The following is a 21,586-nucleotide window of genomic DNA, read 5'->3' on the forward strand; positions in this document are numbered from 1 at the left end:
GAAATAAATGGCATCCAGATTGGCAAGGACATAGTTAAACGGTCCCTGTTTGCAGATAGCATGATATTGTGCATAAAAAACCCTAAGGAATCCATCCAAAACTACTAGATCTAATATCTGAATTCAGCAAAGTTGCAGGATACAAAATTAATATACATAAATCTGTTGCATTCCTATGCACTAACAATGAACTAGCACAAAGAGAAATCAGAGAAACAATTCCATTCACAATTGCATCAAGAAGAATAAAATAGCTAGAATAAACCTAACCAATGAAGTGAAAGACCTATACTCTGAAAACTACAAGACACTCATGAGAGAAATTTAAAAAGATACCAATAAATGCAAACACATCCTGTGTTCATGGATAGGAAGAATTAATGTCAAAATGGCCATCCTGCCTAAAGCAATCTAGAGATTCAATGCAAACCCTATCAAAATACCAACAGCATTTTTCAACAAACTAGAGCAAATAATTCTAAAATTCATATGGAACCACAATAGCCAAAGCAATTCTGAGAAGGAAGAATAAAGCAGGAGGGGATCGTGCTCCCCAAATTCAAGCTCTACTACAAAGCCACAGTAATCAAGACAAGTTGGTACTGGCACAAGAACAGGCCCATAGACCAATAGAACAGACTAGAGAGCCCTGATATAAACCCAACCATATATGTTTAATTAATATATGATAAAGTAGCCATGGATATACAATGGGGAAATGACAGTCTCTTCAAAAACTGTTGTTGGCAAAACTGGGCAGCTATATGCAAGTGAATGAAACTGGATTATTGTCTAACCCAAGGCACAAAAGTAATCTCGAAATGGAACAAAGACTTGAACGTAAGTCATGAAACCATGAAACTCTTAGAAGAAAACATAGGCAAAAATCTCTTGAATTAAACATGAGCAAATTTTTCCTGAACACATGTCCTTGGGCAAGGGAAACAAAATAAAAAATGAAGAAATGAAACTACATCAAGCTAAAAAGCTTCTGTACAGCAAAGAACAACATCAGCAGAACAAAAAGGCATCCTACAATATGGGAGAATATATACATAAATGACATATCTGACAAGGGTTTAACATCCAAAATATATAAAGAAACTCACATGCCTCAACACCCAAAAAGCAAATAACCTTATTAAGAAATGGGCAGAGGATATGAACAGACACTTCTCCAAAGAAGAAATTCAGATGGCCAACAGGCACATGAAAATATGCTCCACATCACTAATTATCAGGGAAACGCCGATTAAAACCACAATGAAATATCACCTCATAATACCCATTAGGATGGCCAACATAGAAAAGACTAGGAACAACAAATGCTGGCAAGGATGCAGGGAAAGGGGAACACTCCTACAGTGATGGTGGGAATGTAAGCTAGTTCAACCATTGTGGAAAGTAATATGGAGGTTCCTCAAAAAAATAAAATTAGAAATACCATTTGATCCGGGAATTCTATTCCTAGGAATTTACCCAAAGAAAACAAGTTCTCAGATTCAAAAAGACATATGCCACCCTATATTTATTGCAGCACTCTTTATAATAACCAAGTTATGGAAGCAAGCTAAGTGTCCATCAGTAGATGAATGGATAAAGAAGAGGTGGTACATATACACAATGGAATACTATTCAGGCATAAGAAACAAATCCTACCATTTTCGACAACATGGATGGAGCTAGAGGGTATTATGCTCAGTGAAATAAGTCAGGCAGAGAAAGACAAATGCCAAATGATTTCCCTCATTTGTGGAGTATAACAATGAAGCGAAACTGAGGGAACAAAACAGCAGCAGACTCACAGACTCTAAGAAGGGACTAGTGGTTACCAAAGGGAAGGAGTCGGAGGGGAAGGAGGAAGAAGGGGTTGTGGGGTATCATGACTGGTGCACATATTGTGTGTGGGGTCATGGGGAAGACAGTGTAGCTCAGAGAAGATAAATAGGGACTCTGTGGCATCTTACTATACTGATGGACAGTGACTGCAATGGGGTATGGGGGAGAGACTCGATAATAGGGGTGAATGTAATAACCACATTGTTTTTCTTGTGAAACCTTCATAAGAGTGTATATCTATGATATCTTAATTTAAAAAAAATGAAAAACCCAGAATGAAACTGGATTATTGTCTAACTCCATACACAAAAGTAAACTCTAAATGGATCAAAGACCTTAATGTAAGTCATGAAACCATTAAACTCTTTGAAGAAAACATCTCAAAAGATCTCTTGAATATAAATATAAGCAATTTTGTCTGGAACACATCTCTTCGGGCAAGGGATACAAAGGCAAAAATGAACAAGTGGGACTAGATCAAACTAGAACGCTTCTGTACAGCAAAGGACACCATCAGTAGAACAAAGAGGCATCCTACAGTATGGGAGAATATATTCATAAATGATATATCTGACAAGGGGTTAACATCCAAAATATATAAAGAACTCACACATCTAAACAACGAAAAAGCAAATAAGCCTATTAAAAAGTGGGCAGAGGATATGAACAGACACTTCTCCAAAGAAATTCATATGTCCACTAGACACATGAAGAGATGCTCCACATTGTTATTTATCATGGAAATGCAAATTAAAAGCACAGTGAGGTATCACCTCACACCAGTTAGGATGGCCAACATCCAAAAGAGAAGGAACAACAAATGCTGTTAAGGATGCAGAGAAAGGGGAACCTTCCTACATTTTTGGTGGGAATGTAAATTAGCTCAGCCATTATGGAAAGCAATATGGAGGTTCCACAGAAAACTAAAAATAGAAATACCATTTGACCCAGGAATCCCACTCTTAGGAATTTACCCAAAGAAAACAAGATCCCAGATTCAAAAAGACATATGCACTCCTATGTTTTTTGCAGCACTATTTACAATGACGAAAATATGGAAGCAACCTAAGTGTCCTTCAGTAGATGAATGGATAAAGTAGAACGTGGCACATATACACAATGGAATATTATTCAGCCATAAGAAGAAAACAAATCCTACCATTTGCAACAACATGGATGGAGCTAGAGGGTATTATGCTCAGTGAAACAAGCCAAATGGAGAAAGACAAGTACCAAATGATTTCCCTCATCTGTGGAGTATAACAACAAAGCAAAGCTGAAGAAACAAAATAGCAGACTCACAGACTCCAGGAAGGGACTAGCATTTGCCAAAGGGAAGGGGGTGGGAAGTGGGGATGGGGAGGGAGGGTGAAGGGTATTAAGCGGCATTATGATTATCATGCATAACGTAGGGGTGTCATGGGGAAGGTAGTATAGTACAGAGAAGACAAGTAGTGACTCTATAGCATCTGAGTATGCTGATGGATAGTGAGTGCAATGGGGTGTGTGATGGGGACTTGATAATTTGGGTGAATGTAGTAACCAGAATGTTGCTCATGTGAAACCTTCATAAGATTGTATATCAATGATACATACATACATACATACATACATACATACACACATAAATAAATAAATAAATAAATAAATAAATAAATAAATAAATAAATAAATAAGCACTCAAACTGTGGAAGTCAGTGCAGCCCTAGAGACTATGGGGTTGGCCCTGAAGTGTTCACTGAATTCCAAAGATTGTTCTCTACAGTGGGAAGCTTCATCTGGCTTCCAAAATATAAGACGCATCTTAAAAATTATATCTTCTATCATCATTAAAAAAAAAACTACACAATATAAGATTCATCACATCTAGTTTGGCACTGTTCCTTAATATTAGCACTGGGAATTCCTCCGTGCAAGAGAAAAAGAATCCTAGTAGCAGACTGGAAAGCAGTAATCAGGGAGGGAGGAAAAAAAAGGTACTGTCAGTTTCATGAAAGCCAAAGATCATCGTGAATTCACTGCAGAAAGCAGAAACTCTTAAATTTAAAGAAAATCTTTAAAAACGATTAAGTATTTTAAAAAATTGATTTAATGCAGAGAATTATTTCTATACAAAGTGATTGGAAGGTCTGAGACTGGGAGTCAGGACCAGCATTGGATGAATGATTTCAAGGCCACACCTATGTAGGTAGGAAAGGAAATTGAGGTCAGGATATTGTTGCTATTGCCATTGAGCCTTTTTGGAAGAGCCACAGCTGCCTTTCAACTTCTGCAAAACTGAAAATTTTTTTCTGGCCCCCTCTTTAACCTTGCTTACTAGCAGAAATAACAGGGGAGGAAGGCCTCCTCCATTCTAAATTTCAGGGTATTGCATCTCTTTGGTGCAGCTCAATTTACAAATAGCATGGCACTCAAAGAGTAGTTCTCCAGACTAGTAACATTAATATCTCCTGGGAACTTGGTAGAAATAAAATTGTCAGGCCCCATGGCAAACTAGAAACTTTGGGATAGTTCTAGCAATCTGATTTTAATAAGCCCTCCACATGGTTTTGATGTGTGCTAAGGTTTGAGAACCATTGTCCTAGAGGATCACAGCTTGCACAAAGGAATCTAAGAAATTAGTTTTATTTCTAGTTCTGCAGAACTAGAAGGCATCACAGAGGTAGGAATGGATGCCAAGTGCCAATAACCATGTCCAGCAAAAGAGCATGGGGAATGATGTCAAATGCTTCAGAGACGTGGAAAATGATGACAACTGAAAATTGTTGAATCTGACAGGAAATCATTGGTTACTTTTGAGATTAGCGTGTCCTTGGTGGGGACTAGGGATGGGAGATGGTATGACATGAAACTAGAATTACAGTGAATGAAGAATGAGCACAGAGGATTCTTATCATGAGTGTGGCTGGACAACAAAGAGGAGAAATGGGCTATAGCTTGAGCTCAAATCTTTCACTTTATATTCAGGAACTTGTCTGTGCCCTCTACCACCTCTGTTGCATTTCAAGTGGTTTAGAGGATTCTGCAGCAGTTTGTGGAGTCTCCGCAATTTGAGCAGTTTCTGCAGTTTGTGGAGTGCTTTTTGGATGACTCGATCTCAAGTTCCAAGGGCCCAAAACTTCAGCTTAGTATACACCTGCAAGTTGGTATATATTTACAACTTAGTGTATTACTTACATTTTAATATGTGCCAGACACTACACTAGGCCCTTGACATCACTACACTAGGCCCTTGACATATGTTATTTTTATTTCTTAAAACCACAATATAAGATCGATAAGAAATATTAACTGATTTGCTTTGGCCACAGTCTGTTTTATTCCTCCAAATTTTGAAGTCTTTCCACTCTTTCATACTTTCTCTATAAACTCTGCCTTCACTGAAATGTGTGTTTTTAAAGGCAATGTAATAGAAAAGCACATAAAGGTATGTCTTGAGAACATATAAGGCCCATTTCATTGTTTCAATTTCACAGTATATTCTAGAATTAGAAAAAATGCATTTTATACCCATCTGGACTAAACATTTCATTTTGAATGATTGGTCTTCATATCACCTCTGCTGTTAGGAATTACAGCATTCTAATTAATGCAATTTTTTTCAACAACCAAATCTGTTTTACTTTTTTCTGATTGTAAAGCTAATGATCTTTTCCAATGTAAAATCAAATTTGCCCTTTTTCCCCCCTATTCTCTTACTAGTGCATCAGGATCATACACAGCCTATTATATTTGAACAAATCAGATTAAGTTAAAACTTAATTGACCCCCTGAATGTGAGCAGTACTTCAATTTTCTTAATCTAGTGAACTTTCTTCTCAGATAGAAGAGCAGATATTTTTAAAATGCTACCCAAAGATAAATAAATTAGTCACCTGAAAGCTGTGCTCCCTGACTCTCCAATCATATGTATGTATATAAAAATCAACTTAGGCCTCATTCTTTTTCCTGATTCTCCTTCAACCATCTCTCTGATAAGCATAAATAAGGTCAGAAAACAAGTGGTATAAACTTATGCTGCTTTTTAGAAGAAAAGCTTTGTGAACATGCTCCCCTTTAAAATACATCTAAAAGCAAAACATCTATGACCAAAGCATCAGGTATTTCTTTTCTGCTAGGAATTATGAAATTCATTATTGGTATAATCTACTCTTGTATCAAAATTTGAACAACTTTAATGTTGATGAGAATAAAATCACTTACTCCAAAATCTATAAGTTAATTTGATATGACTTTTTGAATGTATATAACATTGGAACATACTGTCAAGAGATTTTAAAGTCTTCATTTTATTGAATAATAATATATAACTTAAATACCCATAATTTAAAAGCATGAATTTTCTAAAACCAAAATTATAAATTAAGTAACACTTTCTCTCATTAGCTAAGAAATCTTCAAAACAAACTTTTCATAAAAGAAACTTCATTGCAAGAGATGAAAAGTGAACTAAAAAATTACAAAGAAAATAACGTGCAGCAATTGTTCCGGATAATGTACCTGAAAGATAATATCAAGGACCTAGAGGAACTTATTGCTTCTCTAACCAGAATTAAATCTTTGAAAAACACCAATATTCAGAGTCTTAAAAGGGGCAACTGGAATCTAACTGAAAGAATTAGAGGACTAGAAAATCGCTTAAGGTGGGGAATTTTCTAGATTGTGTCAAACATGTTATTTGTTATAAGCTTGCAAATATAGTATATGAACTCTATATTCCTGATTGATCACAGAATTTAAATCTAGTAGTATTTCACATCTGAAAAAATTATTATACAAAATTCTTTTTATTGAGATGTAGTTTACGTGCCATTAAAATTCACCCCTTTAAAGTGTACAATTCAGTAGTTTTTAGTATACTTACAAGGTTGCGCAATCACCACGACTAATATCAGAACATTTGTATCACCCTTCTAAAGAAGCCCCATGCTATTTAGCAGTTCCCCCCATTCTACCGTCTCCAGTCTCTGACAACCACTGATCTACTTTCTTTATCTATGGAGTTGTCTTTCCTGGACATGTTATAATGAATGCAATCATACAATACATGGCCTCTGTGTCTGACTGACTCTCCTCAGTGCAATGTTTTCAAGATTTATCCACATTGTAGCATGAATGTAGTATTCCACTCCTTTTTTTAATTTTAGTATCATTAATCTACAATTACATGAGAAACATTATGTTTACTAGACTCCCCTCATCACCAAGTCCCCCCCACAAACCCCATTACAGTCACTGTCCATCAGCATAGTAAGATGCTGTAAAATCACTACTTGTCTTCTCTGTGTTTCACAGCCTGCCCCATGCCCCACCCAACATTATACATGCTAATCGTTATCCCCCCTTTCTTTCTCCTCCCCCCTTATCCCTACCTTCCCACCCATCCTACCCAGTCCCTTTCCCGTTGGTAACTGTTAGTCTATTCTTGGGTTCTGTGATTCTGCTGTTGTTTTGTTCCCTCAGTATATTTTGTTCTTATACTCCACATATGAGTGAAATCATTTGGTATTTGTCTTTCTCCATCTGTCTATTTCACTGAGCATAATACCCTCTAGCTCCATCCATGTTGTTGCAAATGGTAGGATTTGTTTTCTTCTTATGGCTGAATAATATTCCATTGTGAATATGTACCACATCTTATCTTCTTTATCCATTCATCTACTGATGGACACTTAGGTTGTTTCCATTTCTTGGCTATTGTAAATAGTGTTGCAGTAAACATAGGGGTGCATCTGTCTTTTTCAAACTGGGCTGTTGCATTCTTAGGGTAAACTCCTAGGAGTGGAATTCCTGGGTCAAATGGTATTTCTGTTTTGAGCTTTTTGAGGAACCTCCATACTGCTTTCCACAATGGTTGAACTAATTTACATTCCCACCAACAGTGTAGGAAGGTTTCCCTTTCTCCACAACCTTGCCAACATTTGTCGTTGTTTGTCTTTTGAATGGTGGTGATCCTTCCTGGTGTGAGGTGATATCTCATTGTGGTTTTAATTTGCATTTCTCTGATGATTAGCAATGTAGAGCATCTTTTCATGAGTCTGTTGGCCATCTGAATTTCTTCTTTGGAGAAGTGTCTGTTCAGCTCCACTGCCCATTTTTTAATTGGATTATTTGCTTTTTGTTTGTTGAGGTGTGGGAGCTCTTTATATATTTTGGACGTCAACCCTTTATCGGATCTGCCATTTATGAATATATTCTCCCATACTGTAGGCTGCCTTATTGTTCTATTGGTGGTGTCCTTTGCAGTACAGAAGCTTTTCAGCTTGATATAGTCCCACGTATTCATTTTAGCTTTTGTTTCTGTTGCCTGGGGAGATATGTTCATGACTCACCTCAAACCCAAAGACATATCCAGACTAAAAGATAAGGGATGGAAAAAGATATTTCATGTAAACAATAAGGAGAAAAAAGCAGGTGTTTCACTACTAGTATCAGACAAAATAGACTTCAAAACAAAGAAAGTAACAAGAGATAAAGAAGGACATTACATAATGATAAAGGGCTCAGTCCAACAAGAGGATATAACCATTATAAATATATAAGCACCAATAAAGGAGCACCAACATATCTGAAATAAATACTAACAATTAAAGGAGGAAATAGAATGCAACACATTCATTTTAGGAGACTTCAACACACCACTCACTCCAAAAGACAGATCCACCAGACAGAAAATAAGTAAGGACACAGAGGCACTGCACAACACACTAGAACAGATGGACCTAATAGACATTTACAGAACTCTACACCCAAAAGCAGCACAATATACATTCTTCTCAAGTGCACATGGAACATTTTCCAGAGTAGACCACATACTAGGCCACAAAAAGAGCCTCAGTAAATTCAAAACGATTGAAATTCTACCAACCAACTTCTCAGACCACAAAAGTATAAAACTAGAAATAAATTGTACAAAGAAAGCAAAAAGGCTCACAAACACATGGAGGCTTAACAACATGCTCCTAAATAATCAATGGATCAATGACCAAATTAAAACAGAGATCAAGCAATATATGGAGACAAATGACAACAACAGTAGAAAGCCCCAACTTCTGTGGGACACAGCAGAAGCAGTTTTAAGAGGAAAGTATATAGCAATCCAGGCATATTTAAAGAAGGAAGAACAATCCCAGATGAATAGTCTAAAGTCACAAATATTGAAATTGGAAAAAGAAGAACAAATGAGGCCCAAAGTCAGCAGAAGGAGGGACATAATAAAGATCAGAGAAGAAATAAATAAAATTGAGAAGAATAAAGCAATAGAAAAAAATCTGGGACATCAAGAGCTGGTTCTTTGAGAAAATAAACAAAATAGATAACCCCCTAGCTGGACTTATCAAGAGTAAAAGAGGATCTACACACATCAACAGAATCAGAAACGAGAAAGGAAAAATCATGATGGACCCCACATAAATACAAAGAATCTTTAGAGAATACTATGAGAATCTATATGCTAACAAGCTGGAAAACCTAGAAGAAATGGACAACTTCCTAGAAAAATACAACCTTCCAAGACTGACCCAGAAAGAAACAGAAAATCTAAACAGACCAATTACCAGCAATGAAATTGAAGCAGTAATCAAAAAACTACCCAAGAACAAAACCCCCAGGCCAGACAGATTTATTGCGGAATTTTATCAGACATACAGAGAAGACATAATACCCATTCTCCTTAAAGTTTTCCAAAAAATAGAAGCAGAGGGAATACTTCCAGACTCATTCTATGAAGCCAGCATCACTCTAATACCAAATCAGGCAAAGACCCCAGCAAAAAAGAAAATTACAGACCAATATCCCAGATGAACATAGATGCGAAAAATACTCAATAAAATATTAGCAAACCAAATTCAAAAATACATCAAGAGGATTATACACCACGACCAAGTGGGATTCATCTCAGGGATGCAAGGATGGTACAACATTCAAAAATCCATTAACATCATCCACCACATCAACAAAAAGGACAAAAGTCACATGATCATCTCCATAGACGCTGAAAAAACATTCGACAAAATTCAACATCCATTCATGAAAACAACTCTCAACAAAATCGGTATAGAGGGCAAGTACCTCAACATAATAAAGGCCATCTATGATAAACCCACAGCCAACATCATACTGAACAGCGAGAAGCTGAAAGCTTTTCCTCTGAGATCGGGAACAAGACAGGGATGCCCACGCTCCCCACTGTTATTCAACATAGTACTGGAGGTCCTAGCCATGGCAATTAGACAAAACAAAGAAATACAAGGAATCCAGATTGGTAAGGAAGAAGTCAAACTGTCACTATTTGCAGATAACATGATATTGTACATAAAAAACCCTAAAGAATCCACTCCAAAACTACTAGAACAAATATCTGAATTCAGCAAAGTTGCAGCATACCCAGATGTGTCTTGCTTTTTTATCCATTCTATTACTCTGTGTCTTTTGATTGGTGCATTCAGTCCATTTAAATTTATTATTGAATTATGGGTGAATTAGGGTGATTATTGAAAGATATGTACTTATTGCCATTGCAGGCTTTAGATTTGTGGTTACCAAAGGTTCAAGGGTAGCTTCTTTACTATCTATCCATCCAACTTAACTTGCTTATTAAGCTTTTATAAGCACAGTCTGATGATTCTTTCTCTCCTTTCTTATTCTTCCTCCTCCATCCTTTATATGTTAGGTGTTTTATTCTGTACTCTTTTGTGTTTCCTTTGACTGCTTTTGTGAGTAGTCGATTTTATTTTTTGCCTTTAGTTAGTGTTTGATTGGTCTGCTTTCTTTGCTGTGATTTTATTTTCTCTGGTGACATCTATTTTGCCTTAGGAGTGCTTCCATCTAAAGCAATCCCTTTAAAATATCCTGTAGAGGTGGTTTGTGTGAGGAAAATTCCCTCAACTTTTGCTTCTCTGGGAATTGTTTAATCCCTCCTTCATATTTAAAGATAATCATGCTGGATACAGTATCCTTGGTTTGAGGCCCTTCTGTTTCATTGCATTAACTATATCATGCCATTCTCTTCTGGCCTGTAAGGTTTCTGTTGAGAAGTCTGATGATAGTCTGATGGCTTTCCCTTTGTAGGTGACCTTTTTTCTCTCTCTGGCTGCCTTTAATACTCTGTCCTTGTCTTTGATCTTTGCCATTTTAATTGTTATATGTCTTGGTGTTGTCCTCCTTGGGTCCCTTGTGTTGGGAGTTCTGTGTGCTTCCATGGTCTGAGAGACTGTTTCCTCCCCTAGTTTGGGGAAATTTTCAGCAATTATTTCTTCAAAGACACTTTCTATCCCTTTTACTCTCTCTTCTTCTTCTGGTGCCCCTATAATGTGAATATTGTTCCGTTTGGATTGGTCACACAGTTCTCTTAGTGTTCTTTCATTCCTGGAGATTCTTTTATCTCTCTCTGCCTCAGCTTCTCTGTGTTCCTGTTCTCTGGTTTCTATTCCATCAATGGCCTCTTGCACCTCATCCAGTCTGCTCTTAAGTCCTTCCAGAGATTGTTTTATTTCTGTATCCTCTCTCCTAACTTGATCCTTTAGCTCTTGCATATTTCTCTGCAGGTCCATCAGCATGGGTATGGCCTTTATTTTGAATTCTTTTTCAGGAAGATTGGTTAAATCTATCTCCCCAGGTTCCCTTTCAGGGGTTGTCTGTGTTATTCTGGACTGGATCAAATTCTTTTGCCTATTCATGGTGATAGAGGTAGTCGTGGGCAGTTGGTGCGTGTGTTGGCTGGGATAACAAAGTCCCTTCCTGCTTGCTGGTCACCTTGCAGGTCCTTGGAGCAGCTTCTGGTTTTATTTCCTGAGCCACCGTGGGTGGGGCAGCTGTCGCAGAGCCCAGAGCCCTGCGAAGAGGGGCAGGCGTGCCAGGTGTGCTCTCCTGCGAGAACAGCGACCCTTGGAGCCCTGTTCTGGCTTCCTCCATGCGCGCTGGCACAGCCTCTGAATCTGGCCCGGGCGGCCGTGGAGGAGGCTCTGGGTGGTTGCTGTGGGCGTGGCCACTCTCAGGCTGCTCCCCTGCTATGGCAGTGTCATGCTGGAGGGGGAATGGATAGGAGGCTGTTTATCACTGTGAGGGGCTTTAGAGCTGCACTGCCTCCCAGGGGGCTGGAGTGCCTGAGTTTCCCCAGGATTCCCAGCTGCTGGGCTGAGTGTGTTGGGATGCTTCCATCCAGTTGTAAGGCCCCTGTCCCTTTACGACTTTCAAGAAGCTCTCACTTTTCTTTTGGCCCCAGGGGAACTGGCTGTGGGGACCTGCTTGCAGTTTTTACTCTTCTGTTTCCCTAATATCCAGCACACCATGCAATGTGTGTCTGCACTTCCAGTGCAGATGACTAGGGCTGGGTATTTAGCAGTTCTGTGCTTCCACTCCCTCCCTGCTCTGACTCCTTTCTTCCTGCCCAGGAGCTGAGGTCAGGGAGGAGCTCAGGTCCCTCTGGGCCGCGGCTTGTATCTTACCCCCTTCGTGAAGTGCTGAGTTTTCGCAGATGTAGATGTAGCCTGGCTGTTCTACTGCGTCTTCTGGTCTCTCTTTTAGGAATAGTTGTATTTGTTGTATTTTCAAAAATATATATGGTTTTGGGAGGAGATTTCCACTGCCCTACTCATGCTCCTATCTTGGCTCCTCCCCTCTCGAGTTTACTTTTGTGTATGGAGTTAGACAATAATCCAGTTTCATTCGCTTGCATGTAGCTGTCCAGTTTGCCAACACCAGCTGTTGAAGATGCTGTCTTTTCCCCATTGTATATACATGGCTCCTCTATCTTATATTAATTGGCCATATATGTGTGGGTTTATATCTGGGCTCTCTTATTTTGTTTCATATTTCTCTGGGTCTATACTTGTGCCAGGACCAAATTGTTATGATTACTGTTGGCTTTGTAAGAGAGCTTGAAGTTAGGGAGAGTAATCCCCCAGCTTTGTTTTTCCTTCTCAGGATTGATTTGGCTATTCGGGGTCTAAAATTCCATATGAATTTTAGAACTATTTGTTCTAGTTCATTGAAGAATGCTGTTGTTATTTTGATTGGGTTTGCATTGAATTTGTAAATTGATTTGGGAAGGATGGCCATCTTGACAATATTAATTCTTCCTACCCATGAGCACGGGATGTATTTCCCATTATTGGTGTCTTTAATTTATCTCATGAGTGTCTTATAGTTTTCAGGGCATAGGTCTTTCACCTCCCTGGTTAGGTTTATTCATAGGTATTTTATTCTTTTTGATGCAAATGTAAATGGAGTTTTTTCCCTGATTTCTACTTCTTCTAATTTGTTGTTAGTATAGGAGTGCAAAAGATTTCTATGTATTAATTTTGTATCCTGAATCTTTACTGAATTCAGTCATTAGCTCTAATAGTTTTTTGGTGGAGTCATTAGGGTTTTCTATGTATAATATCATGTCATCTGCAAACAGTGACAATTTAACTTCTTCCTTACCATTTTGGATGACTTTTATTTCTTTGTGTTGTGTGATTGCCATGGCTAGGACCTCCAGTAGTATGTTTAATAGAAGTGGTGAGAGTGGGCATTCTTGTTGCGTTCCCAATCTTAGAGGAAAAGCTTTCAGCTTTTCACCATTAAATATGATGTTGCCTGTGGGTTTGTCACATATGGCCTTTATTATGTTGAGGTACATACCCTCTATATCCATTTTGTTAAGTATTTTATCATGAAAATCCAATGTTTTATTTACTAGAGTTCTTTGGTTTTCTGGATGCAGTTGTGTGTTATTGTTCTTTAGGAAATAAGGTGTTTCTTCTAGACTTTCAACTTATTGCCACTGAGTTACAAAATATTCTTTTGATATTGTTTTCATATTTTCTACATCTGTGCATTCTCTGTGTGTCTCATTATTATTATGGTGTACTTTCACTCTGTTTCTTCTCTAACCAGGGCTGCCTGGGGATCTCTCTTTTATCTTTCCAAAGAACTAGTGGTTGTGTTTTTTAAATACATTTAGTAATTTTTAATTTATACATAGTGAAAATATATGTCTTTATTAAGTCCTCATCCCTCACCTCTCTCTCTCCTTTTTGGTAGTTACTTAAAAACTACAAGGGGATAGTAGGAAGAATACAATTAAAATCACCAGTAATTCTACCACTGTGAGATAAACAGTGTTAACATATAGGTATAATTCCGTCTTATTTTCCATGCAAATGTTAACATTTGACAGGTGTAGTTTTCCTTATTCCTGCTTCTTTCATTTAGCTATTTTTCTCTAAGTACTTTTGAAACTTGATTTCTAAGGAATGTATAATCAATCATGTGTAATTTATTTAACTATTCTTTTTTGACATTTGCATTGGTTCTATTTTTTCATGTTATAAATAATATTGTAAAGAATATCTTTGTGCATGAATCTTTATATAAATATTTGGTTATTTCCTTGTAATATATCCCTAGAAATATTGATCAAATCCATGATACATCCTGGTGTTTATAAAATTGTCTGTATAACTGCATTGTTGTTAGCACTGAGCCATCACTTTTATTGTCATATTTTACTTTCCAGGTTTTTTTTTAATAATACATATGTTGGTGAAACAATATTTTACTAATGCAAATATTATTGTCTGGAATTTATTTGTGTAGAGTAAATCTGATATGCTAGGGTATCCTAGGACACAGCTTCTTTATTCTAATGCTGTTGATTCCTGCAAAGGAAAACTCCAGGACTAAGAATTCCCAGACAGACAAGCACAGCAAGATGTTTAAACAGCTGGAGAAGGACCACAAGCAACAGGCATTACTAAATGTTCAACAGAATCTACAGTTTGCTACAACTCAAAGATTAGAGGAAAAAATTCAGAAATTTCAAAAACAGCTCAGTGATTTGAAACTAGCAAATAAAAATATGAAAACTCTACTGACAAGAGTAAATGTCCTTAAAGTAAAGGGAGGCTTTCAAAAATTTATGTAAGCTTTATTCTGTTACAATTTTAACTGCCTGTTTCTCACTGAACTTAGAAAAATTAACATTAAACTATTTTACATACATACAAAGGGATATATATAATGTTAAAGTATGTAGAATACTAAAGTTTGCTGATTGTAAATCTACCACTAATCAATCCTAAGAAACAGAGTATTATCAATCCCACTGAAGTCCCCAGTATCCTCTTCCCTGCTCCTCAGAGGTGACTGTTACTCTAGATGTAGAATTCTAGATCTCTTTTTATCTAGTCTTACTTTTGTCTTTCTTATTTGGGTAATAGTTAAAAGTTTTAGTCATTTTGGGGGCTCTTCTGTGGACCTTTATATTCAGCTTCAGTTGTATCTCAAACATATGTTTTATGCCATAAACCAAAGGTACATTAAATACTTGTTGATCAACTATATTTTTGCCAGTTTATCAGCAATAATTCTCTTACTGCAAAGTAAGATTTTCTTTATTTCTGTATTTGATTAACACAGGCTATAAGACTTTTGAGGACATGGAACACATGTTCATCCTCTTTAAGTTCTAAGTGCCTAGGTCATAAAAGTGCTCAGTGATTGTTGGTTTTTGATGCTCATGATGGTGGAGAAATGTCCTTTTAATTCATAAATTGTGGAATTCTCTTTCTTTTCCATGTATCTAGTTCGGAAAAACAAAAAGAGGAAGAGGGAAAAGAAGCATGAGTTATCATACATCATGTTTATTTGCTGTTTAGAAGAGATCTAATCACAGTCATCTCCTCCCTTTCCCCCAACCTTGTATCCTCACAGGACAAAACATTTGAAAAGCTCAGGCAATCTCTAACAAAAGCTGAAGCATTGAAAGGGAAGACTGTTATGAAAACAGACAACTTGAAAACTACATTAATCTCTGCTGAGCAAGTGGCAAGATGGGACAAAGAGAGGGCCCATAACAGATGTTACATGCTGTCACTCCTGAGCTCAGCACAGCAAAGAGCACACTTGAAAAAGCATCAGGACAACAAGAGGTTTTTTAAAAATTATTATTACTATATTAAGATTTGTTAAGTTGAAGTGATAAACACCAGTCTCAACTTAGAGACTACCTATTTTAGACAAAAGAGAATTTATTGGATTATAGAATTACAGGAGAGTTAGACAACCAGACTTCTGAGAGGGCAGAGATACCCATGGGCCACACAGTCAGTACATGGAACTTTATAAGTTTTTTCTCACCATTTCTTCTTGTCATATCTCTGTGTGCATCACCTTGTCTGTCTGATAGCCACAGTTTTATATTTAGAGTTTCTGTGATAAGAGAGAAAATATAAAGAAAAGAACTTATAAACCAGTTTTGGGCACATGCCTACTCCTGGTGAATCCACAGTTGGAGAGATGGGATATATGATCTTAGCTTAGGTTTGCATACAGATCCTCTGACTAGCCAATAACAAGGAGGATAGGAATGTGAGAGAATGAAAGTTCAGGAGAAACCATGAGTTTGGGGCTGGCTGGGTCACTTTCTAGGACAAGAAGGTAATGCTTCTAAATTTGCTTAGATTTTTACTGTTATTTTAAAACAAATATTTTAAGAGAATTTATAAAAGACTAATTGGTATTTTGGGGCTATTGCAAAATTATTTGCTATACCTCCATATATTAGTTCTTAAGAAATATGCAACTGGAACCAATTACCTTAAGAGATTCCTAAAGCATAAAGTTAAAAATATATATGTGTTTTTTTTGTTTTTTGTTTTTTGTTTTATTTTTTATTGAAGGGTAGTTGACAACAGTATTACATTACATTAGTTTCAGGTGTACAACACAGTGATTCAACATTTATATACATGATAATTCTAGGTACCAGCTATCACCATACCAAGTTGTTACAATATTTTGACTATATTCCTTATGCTATACATTACATCCCGGTTACTTATTTATTTTACAATTGGAAGTGTGTTTATATATATATATATATATATATATATATATATATATATATATTTTTTTTTTTTGTGAGGGCATCTCTCATATTTATTGATCAAATAGTTGTTAACAACAATAAATTTCTGTATAGGGGGGTCAATACTCAATGCACAATCATTAATCCACCCCAAGCCTAATTTTAGTCAGTCTCCAATCTTCTGATGCATAACGAACAAATTCTTACATGGAGTACAAATTCTTACATAGTGAATAAGTTACATGGTGAACAGTGCAAGGGCAGTCATCACAGAAGCCTTCGGTTTTGTTCATGCATTATGAACTATACACAGTTCAAATATGAATATTCATTTGATTCTTAAACTTGATTTATATGTGGATACCACATTTCTCTATTATTATTATTTTTAATAAAATGCTGAACTGGTAGGTAGATACGAGATAAAGGTAGAAAACAGAGTTTAGTGTTGTAAGAGAGCAAATGTAGATGATCAGGTGTGTGCCTGTAGACTATGTGTTAATCCGAGCTAGACGAGGGCAATAAACATCCATGTATGCAGAAGATTTCTCTCAGAACATGAGGGGGGAGGTTCTAAGCCTCACCTCTGCTGCTCCCCATTTTCTCACCAGATGGCCCCCTGCGACTGTGCCTGTCTTAGGTTGTTCCTCCCTTGAGGAATCTTACCTGTCTCTGGCTAACCAGTCATCTTCCGGGGCCATACAGGGAAATGTAAAGTTGGTAAGTGAGAGAGAAGCCTTATTGTTTGAAAAGGTTAGCTTTTTACTTCTTTGCATATTTATGCCCTGTGGCTTCTATGCCCAGCATTTTTCTTGAGGTGTCTTTACCACTTGGAAGAATTATGATACTCGGTAAATTCGACATGTGGCACGAGTTCTATAAAAATATATATGTTTTTAACTTCTGAATGTTCGTATTCTTTATTTTATTTTCAGTCAGATCTCTTCTGCATTGAGCTCTCCTATAGTTCACTCTTTATTTCTGAGATGATTTTGTTTTGTTCTTACCTGAGTTCAATCAGCACATCTTTCTTATCCATGAGACACCTTAGGCATCTTCTTTTGTCTATTTATATTCTGAAATTTTACATTTCTGATTCAAAAGAAAGATGTTTTGCAGAGAAGACAAGTAGTGACTCTATAGCATCTTACTATGCTGATGGACAGTGACTGTAATGGGATATGTGGTGGGGACATGATAATAGGGGGGAATGTAGTAACCATAATGTTGCTCATGTGAAACCTGAGCATAAGATAGTATATCAATGATACTTTAATAAAAAAAAAGGTGTTTCCCCCCCATGTCTGTGACCTTATTTAATTGATATTTAATTCACATCAGGGGTTGCGTCAAACATGTTGCCTCTGCGTCATGGCTAATTTTAGTTGGGGGAGTACTTTCATCACCTGAACAGTTTGGGCAATACTGCCTATTTTCTTCTTAAAGTAATTTTGTGTGTTTATTATTTGCCATTTATTCATTTAAAAATCCCTTTAAATTGTCTTGCTCCCTCTGTGGCAGGGTTTATTTACTAGGTTTCTTAGCTCAATACCACCCTCTCCTGTTGGCACAGTGAGGTGCAGTTTCTAAAGTTTACTGCATGAAGCCTTTTATGTTGGGCTGCAGTTAACGTGGTATCTAACTCTCTTGTTTATAGAAGTCCCTTATTTTTCCACTGTTTGCTTTTTTTTCTTTTCCTTTATCAAGTATCCAAGGAACACCTCACACTTACAAGTATCTCCTTCTCCCTCAGAAACTTTGCCTTCCAGAATTGCCAGTTCTGGCTTCCATGCCCCTTTCCCTTCCCCACTTGCTGGTGTTCTGATCCACCAAGTCTCAGACTTGTTCTTAATGTTTCCCCACTTATCCCCAGTCCCATTTCTGGGACACCAGTAGAAATGAGTGCATACTCTCCCGTGGCCTCTGGAGCTGCTTCTGCTGGTTGAGGATATTTATTTTCCCCATTTATATGCAAACTGAAGTCTGGTGTTCTTTATGCTTTAGGAATGGTTTATGGGTGGTTTTGTCTGCTTTCTTTGTTGATCACTATGGGTTTTTGGAAGATAGGTGGAGAGGTATGTGTTTAGGGGACTACTAATACCATACAGCAAATCAGAAATCTGAAAAGGAATTACCTTATGAGTGAAAAACAAGTAGCAATAAAATTAGGTTTAATCTATAAAAGTGTAAAAATAAGGGAAAACATCTTGAAATTAAAAGGAAATTTTAAATAAGGAGCTCTTGTAATAGAAGAGACCATGTTTTCTGGCTTAAAAATACTATTGAATGTAGAACATATTACATTTCATAAAGAAATATTTAATAAGACTAAATTTATAATACCCATTTCATTGTACACAATGAGTAGGTAACCAAAACTAATGTCTTAATTTTTATGGCATTTTTTTGTAGCTTGTTGACTTTCGAGAAACTATTATGAAGATGTTGGGATTTAACGTAAAAACATCAGACAAGGAAATCATTACTCACCTAAGGCTTATTATAAAAGCTTATGAAGCATCTAAAAAATCAAAGATTGCTTCTGAATGTGGGACTGGACAGGATAATGAATAGAAAATTTCTGCCTTTTAATTACTACCAACAAGGACTTCAAATATGTGGACTTTCCTCCAGCATTTTATATATGGCTACATTATGAATAAAATGCATTGGAAAATTTTCACTTGAACATGTTCTCTCCATTGATACCATTCAATTTTTCTGTGTCTTAACCTTGTTCTATACATTTTTTATGATCTAGTCTGGATTGTTACTTGTAATATGTAATATCTAATTATATTTATTATTAACTATATTGTAAGCAGGTTATTAGTCAGAACTTATATTCTTAGAGGGAATATTTATAGTTAATAGCCTCTTTCTAGAATGAACAATTATTTGGTGTACTGCCTTATGAATCCAGGTAAAGTTGTTTTCTATAATTTAAACCTATCTTATCTGTTTGATTAACTGAGTGTAAAAATCAGATATGAAATGTTGAGGGGTAGAAAAGTCATTAAGAATTCTTGTAAATATGCGATAGAATGAATTTTTATTTCTTAGTATTTCTTAGTGCCTGCCAGTGTTTTCTTAATGGTAGTCAATCTCTAAGTTAATAGACTACTTTTTAAATAGTATAATTTCTAATTTATTTCACTTAAAATAGGAAACTGCTCTTCTTCCAAGGTAGTTTTAGGTATATCCAAGATGTTCTCTGTCGGAAGAGATCAGAATTGGACAGGCCTGTGTTACTGCTGCGGTCATTTAAAAGGATCTCCTGTGGGACTTAGAGCGGGGATCTTCAGGTTAGAAGGCGTCAGTTTACACTAGACCTTACAGAAGTAGCACTTTGGAAGAAATCATTATCTTGAATACTCATTCAAATTAAAAATGAGAATCATTCACTTCCTAAATGGTCATAGCCATGTTTCTCAAACTTTGTGCTAATGCACTCCTTGTGCACTATAGGGATGTCAGCATGCCATGGAGTGTTCCGAAATTTAAAGAGAAACAGTGCTACTTGACTTTTGACAGGAACCTCATTAACTCAAGTAATTTATAGTTTCAACATTGGATGACTCTTCATTCCTTTTGATGGCATTTCTTTGTGATGGAAACTGCCTAGGATTTATCAAGATGTGTAAATTTGTTGCCAAGTGGGGCCCAGCAGTTGGTGGTAACACTACCAAAGAAGCTAATTCCAGGATCCCTGCTGCAATGTAAGAAGCTCACTGACCTTTCATCTCAAGAATACCCTGGCAAAAGAGGGATAGTAGGGACAACCTGCCCAGAGCCTCCACCTGCAGCCCAACCTGCTCAAGTTGTTAAGAACCACCTTCTTGCAACAACATGGACAGATCTAGAGGATATTATGTTTAGTGAAATAAGCCAGGTGGAGGAAGGCAAATATCAAATGATTTCACTTATTTGTGGAGTATAAAAACAAAGCAAAACAAAGGAACAAAATAGCAGCAGATTCACAGACACCAGGAAGGGACTAGTGGTTACCAAGGGGGAGGAGTTGGGGTGAATAGTGGGGAGAGAGAAAGGGATAAAGGCACACAATAATTTGCAATCACAAAATAAACTGGTTATGATAGTATAGCATACAGCATAGAGAATAACGTTAATGATTCTGTAACATCTTACTACGTTGATAGATAGTGACCACACTGGAGGCGGTAAGGATTTAATAATACAGGTAACTATTGAACCACCACTGTGTTGTGTATTTGAAACCGACATAAGATTGTGTATCAACGATACTTTAACAAAAAAATCCAGTGATCACAGATTACCATAATAAATATAATAGTCATTAAAAAAACATTATATCTTCTTGTTCATGATTCCTCCAGGGCCATGGTGCAAAGTCATCTTGCCTGCTGTAGTCTGAGCATGAGCAGCTGGAAAGACTGCAGTACCCCATGGACCAGGCGAGCTGTCACCACTGTTTTCCAGAGCTTCTCTTTGAGGAATTGCAAGTATTACTAGCTCCTGAAGTCAAGCTCTTCTTCAAGGTCAAGGTGACAAATTGTGGCATTTTCTGAAAGAACCACTTCATAACACATTAAAGAAAAATCTTCTCTAAGTACAAAAGGGACCTTAGTCTTAATGCTCTTTTATAAATTATCTTACAGGAACTGATTGTTCAACCACAAGGCAGTGTAAAAGGTTCACTGTGTTAATTATGAGCAGGCAAGGGAGAGAGACCCTTCTAGTACTTGAACAGTCTTTACTGGAACTGCTTTCAATCCTGTGGTCAAATTACTGCCACATTGTTATTCAATGATGAGAATTGGATTTAGATTTAAGGCTTTAGATAAGTGTTCTCAACCTTCAAGATAGATCAGAATCACCTAATAAACTTAAAATAATTTTTCTGGGCCTCTC

General features: G+C 36.9%; 1 protein-coding gene across 1 annotated transcript in view; it reads left to right on the forward strand.

The window, feature by feature from the left end:
* The window catches only part of LOC118922814 (coiled-coil domain-containing protein 170-like), a 53,491-nt gene extending 34,176 nt beyond the window's left edge, over nt 1–19,315 (forward strand). The window contains 6 exon segments of the mRNA XM_057489025.1: nt 6,226–6,482; nt 11,600–11,798; nt 14,492–14,719; nt 15,538–15,678; nt 15,681–15,755; nt 19,106–19,315. Of these exon segments, the coding sequence (XP_057345008.1) occupies nt 6,226–6,482; nt 11,600–11,798; nt 14,492–14,719; nt 15,538–15,678; nt 15,681–15,755; nt 19,106–19,267 (1,062 nt within the window). The 3' untranslated portion in view covers nt 19,268–19,315.
* The last annotated feature ends 2,271 nt before the right edge of the window (nt 19,316–21,586 follow it).

The sequence above is a fragment of the Manis pentadactyla genome, chromosome 11, assembly GCF_030020395.1.
Source record: "Manis pentadactyla isolate mManPen7 chromosome 11, mManPen7.hap1, whole genome shotgun sequence".
NCBI classification, from domain to species: domain Eukaryota; kingdom Metazoa; phylum Chordata; class Mammalia; order Pholidota; family Manidae; genus Manis; species Manis pentadactyla.